The 10,115-nt window shown below is 38.1% G+C and overlaps 1 protein-coding gene and 1 pseudogene across 4 annotated transcripts in view; one reads left to right on the plus strand and one right to left on the minus strand.

The window, feature by feature from the left end:
- Nucleotides 1–10,115, plus strand: part of LOC148721943 (uncharacterized) — a 547,091-nt pseudogene that overhangs the window by 231,911 nt on the left and 305,065 nt on the right. The window lies entirely within an intron of this gene.
- LOC111333296 (hepatocyte growth factor-regulated tyrosine kinase substrate) overlaps nucleotides 437–10,115 on the minus strand; it is a 17,681-nt gene continuing 8,002 nt past the window's right edge. The window contains exons 9-17 of one of the 3 annotated variants that reach the window (XM_088736578.1): nucleotides 9,455–9,560; nucleotides 9,060–9,161; nucleotides 8,172–8,270; nucleotides 8,034–8,069; nucleotides 6,783–6,902; nucleotides 4,708–4,803; nucleotides 3,890–4,030; nucleotides 3,034–3,106; nucleotides 437–2,389 (exon numbers count right to left, since the gene is read on the minus strand). In XM_088736578.1, the coding sequence (XP_088592704.1) occupies nucleotides 900–2,389; nucleotides 3,034–3,106; nucleotides 3,890–4,030; nucleotides 4,708–4,803; nucleotides 6,783–6,902; nucleotides 8,034–8,069; nucleotides 8,172–8,270; nucleotides 9,060–9,161; nucleotides 9,455–9,560 (2,263 nt within the window). In that variant the 3' untranslated portion in view covers nucleotides 437–899. The remainder of the gene's footprint in view (nucleotides 2,390–3,033; nucleotides 3,107–3,889; nucleotides 4,031–4,707; nucleotides 4,804–6,782; nucleotides 6,903–8,033; nucleotides 8,070–8,171; nucleotides 8,271–9,059; nucleotides 9,162–9,454; nucleotides 9,561–10,115) is intronic. The other 2 variants (XM_088736580.1, XM_088736579.1) reach the window with 2 other exon arrangements.

Below are 10,115 nucleotides of genomic sequence, written 5' to 3' on the forward strand. Positions count from 1 at the left end.
TCGATTTTTACCCAAACAAAACTGTTTAAGCAGTAAATTTTGTGCTCTAGAGTCTATTTCTTGTTTTTTTGCTTTCGTCCAAATGATTCTTTGCCATTTTCTTCTGACTATCTTTGTTAATTTTTTTGAATTCTAAACCCACGTCTCCAACAGAGTACAGATATATTTCGAACTACCAACTTTATCTGGTATTCCAAACGCTGGGTTAATGAGAATACCTTGACAATCACTTTTTCGTGATTACTAAAAGACGGAAGCTAAAGTCTGTCATCAGACACGAGTTTAATAAAGTGGGATATTAGCATAACCAAGACTGGCATTTGATTTCTATTGTCAGATCAATTTCAAAAGACGTCATGTGTCCACTGAGCATAAAACCACTAAAAACATGAATAGAGAAAAGCCGAAGAAAGCTAAGAAGAAACAAACGAATGCACTGGTTTTGTGCTATTTTATTATATCTACGATTTATTCCACTCTCGAGAATACAAACTATGACTAAAGAAAAATAAAGTTAATCACTGGTGACGACAGAATATATAATCAATAATTCCATTCATCATTACGGCGAGCAGCTGGCACAGGCCATTTTGATTTTCGAGTAGAAGCTGGTAAACAATTCAAGAAAAGATACTTCTAAATTTTACAAGTAAGACCTATCAGGCCCGCAGTAAATATTTCTTAAGTTGTAAATGGTGGTAAATAAAACACAAATATACAAAACTATCCATACGGTCGCCTCAATGGTCGCTTTTTACATTTCCACCTGGACAGAAATTATGTCCTTTAAAAACAACAATCTCCTGACCATTAACTGGGTACATCATTAATCAAACCCTAAAACTATTCAAGAAAAATGCAACTGTAATTATTTATACATGCGGAATCCACGGTTTCCTTTAATCAAAAGAGATTAGCTCTAGATCTGTCAATTGTCTCTGGGAAGGTGGACCTTGGGGCGGCGATGCTGATCCAAATTGCTGTGGCACTTGTTGACCAGGACCTGGCTGATAGCCTTGCTGAGGTACAAACTGTTGAGGCTGTTGTTGTGGTTCATATGCTTGTTGCCCTGGAGGGCCCTGTTGCATGGGATGCCCTTGCTGCATTGGTTGGCCTTGCTGCATTGGTGGACCTTGCTGCATTGGTTGACCTTGCTGCATTGGTTGGCCTTGCTGCATTGGGTGGACTTGCTGCACTGGGGCTCCTTGTTGCAACGGAGGAGGTCCTTGCTGAAATGAAGAAGGACCACTGGGTGGAACCATGTTGAGTTGTGGTTGAGTTGGTGCTGAGTTGAACTGCATCTGAGATGATCCTCTAGAGGCATCCATTGTTGGAGGAAAGCCATTCCCTTGTGGAACAGGAAATGACTGCGTCTTAGGCTGTGGGGCCTGGGTTGGGTGTTGAGGGTACTGGGGTGGAGCTACCTCTGGTACCAGTGATACTTCCGTTGGATTGGAATATTGTGGATGTTGTGGGTATTGGGACTGGGTTTGGGGGGGTGGTACCTGGTTATACTGGGGTTGTTTCCCTGGAGGTGTTGTGGCTAGGAACTGATTCTGTGGCGTAGGTTGCATTGGTGGCTGCTGACCCGCAGACTGTCCATACAGAGGCGGAGGGCCAGGCTGCTGAGAGCTAACCTGAGCATACTGAGGAGGAGGTGCTTGGGGAAGTACTTGTGCAGGGGCAGTGGGAACCGGGAGAGACCCCCCAAGACTATAAGGCTGAAGAGAAGATGGACCAGACTCAGGTGGAACTTGAGATGCATATGATGGTGGCTGATACTCAAGCGAGCTCGGCTGGGGTTGGAACTCTGTTTGAGGGGCTGGCACTTCGTTCCTGTATGGCATATAGTCCGCCTGGGCGGTGGGTTTATAGCCTTCTGCTGTAGGTCGAGAAGAGTACTGAGACAGTGGTGGGGCATCAGGGGCCTGATATCCGGCAGGGACAGTAGGGGTGTAGCCTGCAAGTGGATTTTGAGCATTATAAGGTTGTGTACCGGCTGCAGTCATCGGAGCGTAATTCATGGAAGAGTACGGACTGGACTCCCCCGTGGGTGGATACTGCACTCCAGCGTATGGGTTTTGCTGCTGCTGCTGTTGTTGCTGCGATGGGTTCATCTGTCTTTGATAGTGTATTCTCTGTTGTTGCTGTTGTTGTTGTTGTTCAATGACTGCTTGTCGCTCGGCCTGCAAACGCTGCTGGTAAGCTAAGTACTCTGCCTTCTGCTGCCTCATCAGCTCCAGCTTTTGTTCAATTTGCATCCGTCGTAGCATATCCTGTTCAAGTTCCTGCTGACGAACTTTTTCACGGTGTTGTTCTCGCATCTCATCCAAGGATGCACGCGCTTCATGCACAAGGCCAAGTTTCACTTGAAGTGCCTCGTATTTAGCTGAGAATCAAAATGAATGAAAGGAATAAGAAAGGGAATGAAGAAAGGGAAAAAACATGGAGTAGGAACTGGAAGAATTTATTCTTAAGATTATTCCGCTCGAGAGACGTGTTTCCGAAGTAAATAATAAGGCTTCCTATATAATTATTATCTTGATACTTAAAAAAAAAGAAGTTAGAGGGAATCCTTGCAAATACGGGCCAGACGTGAAATTCCAAGAGCTAAAGCTGTGAGAAAAAATATCTGAGAAGGACACCGGGCCTCCTGCATTTCATGGTCATGAAGGTATGATTCGGCATGACGTTTACCAGTATGGCAAACATTGATTTTGCACACTTTTTCAATCAAGTCTAAATGACATAACTAATCTTATTCACAGCTAATGTAAATATTTTCACTGAACTGTGGCAAAAACTGAAAAAGTTCCTTTGCTTAAAGTGTTATCCATTTCAGCTCTAAAATGACTGAAACTAGTCCAATGGCAGACAACAATACCCTGCGTAACTGGCGGTGTTTTTTCACCTCTAATGAACATGAAGGCGACGAAGCCGCGAAAAACTTAACCCTAACAACCCTAACCTTAACCCAAACCCAACAATACAACCAACTAAGAGGGCTAAGACAAGAAAAAACACTAAACCTACCTTTTCGCTCTTCTTGCTCTTCTATGAGTCTCAATATCTGGGGATGCATTGCGCTGACAGTTTGGAATAATGACTAAAGAAAAACAAGAAAAATAAGAAAAAAATCATTTGATATCTTATCGATTAGTAGTCCAGAAAGCAAAAACATTTTAAACAACCGCTATGATACAGTGCAGTGTTGTAAGAACTCTTGAAACACTCCTGCTTGACTTTCAAGTTGATAAGTTTGTATTCTTTAAAGTTGTAAGGTACATGTTGTCGCGCATACATGTAACGCCTGGTACTGCCACAGCACACGCGTAGCTCCTTCTTAATTATTCGTGTGCTGTATGGATTATTTCATTTACATCGTATTCTTGGCGAAGTTTAAGGCAACTAGGTTTGAGTAGTTGTGGTTTGCTTTGACTAAACCAAGAAAAAAAACTATACTCACTAAAATCATTGAAGCACAAAAACGTTGTTGCCAGGTCATTAATGGGGTTCTGAACAGGTTTTTACTTGAATAAAACAGCTTGGTCACAATGTAGTTGTTACAATTTACACGAAGACATCTACATGTACATGCAAGTGTTGTGCTCTTGATCAAAACTCTCGAGTCTCACAGTGCCCAGTGCCTCTCTCCACCCAGGAGAGTAAATGAGAACCAGTAAACTGTTAGTGAAGAACTAACGTAATGCTGATGTGGGAAGGGAGAAGCAACCCTGAATGGATTGGCATCTTGTGGCACCCCATCTAGCTACATCTAGCTACTTCTTGCTACTGAAAACGTGATGAACTCTGGCCAGTTGGGCCACTAGATTTATTAGGCGAGTTAACTTATTTTTACCCAAGTACGTGAGAGAGCAGACAATAATACCTGCGCTGTAGCATCCATAGCGATATGCTTCCCTTGACCGGAAATTCTCTGCATTCTGTCTAACAGCATTTCAACGTTGCTTTGAAATGATTTCACCATAGCATCTGTCACTTCAGACACTTCTGAATTTACGCCTTCAACCTGATACACATGGGCAGGAAAACAGATCAAGTTAAAGCATGGGAAAATTTCTTGAAAACTTCTTCTTATTCCTGAATACAACCATAGATCTTAATGCCATCACAAATGCCACTTTCATCTAACTTCATTTATCACGATCTCAATACGACGTTTTAAAGTTAAAAATTGATCCAAGAGAAGTGGATCGGGCTTTGTAAAGACATGAAAGTCTTTGCGCTGCGACAAGAGCGGCGAGATTCGAGCTAGCGTGAGATCTATCAGGGGCTCTATCAAGCCTTCTGGCTTTGTACGTGCGTCTATGATAAATTTGTTATCAAAACTATGCAATGTCAAAAAGTTCTGCTTTTGACATTACATGATAGAACGAATTCTTTGGCAGCTGGGCAAATATAAACTCATTTTGTTAGAGCATGTCATTAACGAGCGGATTAGGTGGGCGATTAACGCTGGTCTCCCTTCAGTGGTCGCCTTATTAGTAAAAAAAAAAAAATTAGAGCCAAATTTTTGCAAGGTATGGATTATGAAAACTTTTTGCTCGAAAAAAAGATTAACACGTAAAAAAAACATTAAAGCTTAATCTAAATCAATTATTATACTGAATTTCAGGTATTACACATTTTCTCCTCTTATTAACGAGTTACTGATGTAAGAATTACTAAAATAAAATGAAAATTTACAGCAAGCGTGTTGTTATTAGCCATGGGTTCATTGTTGTCTCTCTGCGATTTCCTTCCCTTCTTTTTCTTTTTTCCTTTTAATCCACCAACTCTCGTCTAAAACGAAATATACAGTCTTTTTCTTAGTCTTCAAGGTTAGGTTAAAAAAAATAATCTTCTAGGGTCTTTATATGGGGATAACATGCTGTGTTATGTTTACTCCTCCATACACCTGTGAAATTAGTGACATAATTGGCGTAATGAAAATAATGATACATGCTGATCAAAAAAGATATGAAGCTCGGAACTCAGAAAATGACTTAAACCTTCATACCCTAACACTGGTAATCATAATCACCTCACATTTTTATTTACATTTCCTGTGGCAATGACAAGGAGAATTTGTTTGACAATAACGAGCGTCTTAAATTGATGATCGTGACAACGTAAGGAGAAATTAGAAGCCCGTCAATCTACGGGGTTATAGAGGTAAAAGAGGTACGGGTCAGCAGCCTAATACCAGCCTGATACCACGATAATTTATGTGAAAAGCTTCACTGAGTTCACGTATAACTAACGTATGTAGTTCATACATAACTAACGTATGTATGTATGTCTGTATGTATGTATGTATACATGTATGTATGTATGTATGTATGTACGTATACATGTATGTATATGTGTATGTATTTATACATGTATGTATGTATGTATGTATGTATACATGTATGTATGTATGTATTTATGTATGTATACATGTATGTATGTATGTATGTATACATGTATGTATGTATGTATACATGCATGTATGTATACATGTATGTATGTATGTATGTATACATGTATGTATACATGTATGTATGTATATATGTATATATGTATGTATCTATGTATGTATGTATCTATGTATGTATGTATGTATGTATGTTTGTATGTATGTTTGCATGTATGTATCTATGTATGTATGTATGTATGTATCTATGTATGTATGTATGTATGTATGTATGTATGTATGTATGTATGTATGTATGTTTGTTTGTATGTATGTATGTATGTAACATCAACGATCTCATCCATCCAACGTAAGTTGGATGGATAAGATCGTTGATGTTACATACATACATACAATCATACGTTAGTTGACCACTCCCCATGGGGGCTTTTCAGGGCCAATTCCCACCCATCCCACCCCAGGGGAGGACATCCACTACACAGTAATCTCGTGCGTGGGAAATTAGCGTCTCCTACCCCTAACCCTGCAGGAGACGGGACCTACGGTTTATTCGTCCTTATCCGAGAAGACTAGAATATCTATCCATTTTTTGATTATAGAAAGGTAGCAAATTCTATTCACTTATCTTAAGACCACGAGTATCGGTCCGGTCACAACAAAGCACACCTTACTTAGAATTTGCTAAACATTTGCCTCATTCAAACTTGATTATGTACAAACTTACATGTAAGATTTGAAATATACACTCCGATGTGAGAACCATTTTTTTTTCTTCCTAGTTTGTCTCTACAATGTATTTTAAACTCAAGAAAACACTACGTTTTGCAGTTTGCTTTAAGAATGTAAGATGGATGGTGGATGGTGATAACCTTTATGTAAGCAGTTTGATGAAATTCATCAAGATTAAATTGAAAGTTGAAATAGGTTTAGTAGTCATTTCTCCATTTTACTTTTCTGTGAGTTAACATTTTATTGCTTACAACTTTTTTCAATTACCTTTTTAGCAATAGCAATAAGTGTTATATACATGTATCATGACTCTGGAAAATAGAACACTAACTCCTTAAAATGGTGAATTCTTTTTCCCACTGAATTTTCAGTGACTCCAGCTCCCAAAAATTTTAAGGAAAGTATGTGATAAAAAGCTGGTCATATATTTAGCAATAAATCGATCTTAAATTTATAACATTTAATTACTAGTGGTGAAACCTGTACAGTTGATTACTAGCAGATAATGCCTTTCATAAATTTTCTCTAGAAAGTCAACAGAAATAGTATAGGACTGGTGCACAAATGACTGGATTTGTCTGTAGCATAATCTGCCGATCTGTTTTAACAAAAGAAAATCAGCAAAAAAATTTACCTCTGTGTGATTATTAGCCTGGGTTTGTGCTGGTGCACTGGCTGGTGGGCTTGTTCTCTCTCTTGTTGTTTGCCTTTCACTCCTCTCTTCCCAGTATGAGCGATTCAGATATCTTGCAAGCTACAAATGAGTTAGGAAATCAAGATCAAGCAAAACCACCCACACATGGAGTAAAACCCCAGGGCAAACTGTTCAAAATACAACTATAGTGTAATACTAACATAGAATTAAAATTCAAACTTGGTCTTTATTTTCTTAGTATAAAGGCATAGATGTATCATGGCTTCATCTTAAGTGACTGTTGGGCAAGATTGATAGCAGTAAAATATTGAAAAATACAATACTATAATACTACACTAAAATGTTTTCATTAACCATGAATTAGTAGATACATGTATAACCATGATTCAAGTAACCAGCTGATACTGCCTTTCTGTTGCATACAGAACTTGGAGTTTTTAGATCAGTCTGAAGTTACTCAGGTTTTTATTTACAGTTGAGCGGTGCTTTCTCCTAAAAACTCCTGGCTTAATACTGACTATTTAGATGTAAAATACAATGTACAGCTGTATATGGAATAGGTTTAAAATTTTAATTACAATTAGTAATACAAGTTATATATCAAAACAAACAAAAACACCCAACTTAATTCATAGGAAGTGCAAAGAACTATCTTTTGGTTTTGCTTACAACACAGAATGTACATATTTGCACCTAAATCAATGTCTTTTAGATAAAGGCTGATAGTTTTTAAAGAAACTGTTTGGGGCTGCATTGGTGGGGGTAACGAAATAATTTGGATATATCAACAAAGTTGAAATGGTAAATTGGCCACTGTAACGATTACAAAAGCTGACGTTTCAAGCGTTAGCCCTTCGTCGGAAAGCTCGAAACGTCAGCTTTTGTAATCGTTACGGTGGCCAATTTACCATTTCAACTTTGCAGTAAATGGTTTGAACCCGGGGGGGACTTGACTCTGATGATGACTTCCGCACAGGTTGTCGAAACGTCAGTCACTGCCACCGACAACAGTCCTTCTCAGGACTACACTCACCCGGACGATCATACTACACCTTCACATTTCAACTTTGTTGATATATCCAAATTACAATGTCTTTTAGGTCAGGTATTAATTCAATTCTTAAAATTCTTCAGACACATTAATTTTGTACATTTGAACATGTTCACAGAAGGTCTCATATATGGGCTTGTAAAACTGATTTTACAATCAAAGAGATTACTGTGTCATACCTCTGGATCCATGCTGGATGAATCAGTTTCAACATCCTACAATTGAAAACAGCTTTTTAGTTACTATGAAATGCTTTTAAAGAGAAAACTCAAAAAAATTTCTTAACAGGATGTATATGTTAAGGTGTTAGCACTTACTGGAGAAGCATATAGGCCACCGGACTGCCTGTGTGAGTTGTAAGGTTGCTCTGAGACTACATTATAGGGAGATGGTTTAATGCTTGGATGTGCTCGCATCTGAAAACAAACAAAGATACACAAAACTTATAAGAACATACTATCAGCAAATAAACATGTAGAGCTGTACTGTATGAAGACCTCAAAATAAATCACAGTAACTCAGACCAGTTGTCAAGGATAGCTTCACCAGTCATGCATGTACTGTATATGTAACAGCATTATACATGTTAGCATACATATTGTCTAATGTTTATTGCAGCTCTTCTCAGAAAATGAAACCGTAATTCTAGGTATGAAAGTGATACAACTGTTCCATCTATTTTTAAAATGGTTTTCTGAGAAACTGTCTTGGTCAAAATTAAAATAATCATATGTAATAGTAATCAAATTTAGAGATCATGTCCAGCCATAAAGGTGAGTATACATACTGAATGTCACCTAATTATTTTAATCTGACAAAAGTTAACTGTCCTGAAAAAAAAAAAAAGCCTTTTCACCAACACTGTAGATACCTTACAGACCTTAAAAACCATGATTCATGCTGTGATAAATTTTGTGTCTTCTTAAGTTTAAAAAGACAGTCTGATTCAAAAACTCACAAGATTCTATTTTAAACAAAATTCCTCCCAATACCTAGATTCATTGTCAGTCACACAGGTAAGATGAATATACAGTGTAGATACATGTATTACCTCATTGCTGATTCCTCTGTGTATTACCAAATTCTCAAAACCAATAAAAGGAAAGTAATGGGTGATAGCTTTTGAGAATATATATTTTGAACATACACGTTTAGCAATGAGTGGGTTCACAGGACATTGAAGCATGTCTGAATTTGACACTCACATCTTTAGTTGCTTCCTCTTCTGACAGTGACAATGCCATAGCCAACTGCAGCTCCTCCTCCTCTTCATCTCGAATTTCTTGTTCAGTCTTCTTCGTAGGAACCTGGCAGCAAGAACATGTACAGTGAAGGGTCTACAAAGAGGCTGAGCTTCATGCATCTCTATTAATATGAATCGGTACAAAAACTTCCCCATCATTCTTCAAAAATTTTCAAACCATTTCAAACCATATTTTTCTGTATCAGAGTACATGTGGTAACGAATACAAAAATTAATATAGAAAAATCATACAAGACTCTAGTCAGTGAACATGTATCTTGGACACCAACATAAACACTGCAACATAAACACTGCTGAAGATACGATCATACATTGTGTATGACAAATCCTCCTTACCTGTGACTCACGACTAAGAGGACTGTTAAGATATTCTGCTGGCAAATCAGAGTCTGCAGATTTTTTTTCTTTGTCAGACTTCTTAGAACTGCCTTCTTCGCTTTTTCTAAAAACAAAAATTTGAATTGTGATAATTTACACAATCATGTACAAGAATGTATGATAAAAATGAATATCATGCAATATCAATTAGAGTTCAGTGTTCATTTTGATTTGAAAGCAAATATTCTCTGATAGCTGGAGTATCAAACTACTTGTATCAATGGTTCCTTGAATTCATAATTGAATAAGCCTGCATCCTGGACCTGAGGCAGAGGTTAATTTACTAAATGCTGGTCACTGGCTACCTTTAACACCTCTCTTACTGTCTGTTTAGCCTGCAAGCGCACTGACTGGTATTTGGGTTTCACCAGCTAATCCCTTGGACCCCTAAGAGTGACCAGCATCTAATTTCTCCTTACAATATCAACCCTGAATCAAACATGAAGGTCAGGAGAAGGAAGAAAATGATCACAAATAAAGGAACCTCTTGATTGTTAAACAAATTCTCCTTGTCAGTGCCTTATGAAATGTATAGAGAACAGTATGGAGAATATGCATTCTGGTGTTAGGGCGTAAAGGGTTTATGACAACAGCCTCCTGCAACACCAGCAGCAGCTAC

Source organism: Stylophora pistillata, chromosome 10 (genome assembly GCF_964205215.1).
Source record: "Stylophora pistillata chromosome 10, jaStyPist1.2, whole genome shotgun sequence".
Classification (NCBI taxonomy): Eukaryota; Metazoa; Cnidaria; class Anthozoa; order Scleractinia; family Pocilloporidae; genus Stylophora; species Stylophora pistillata.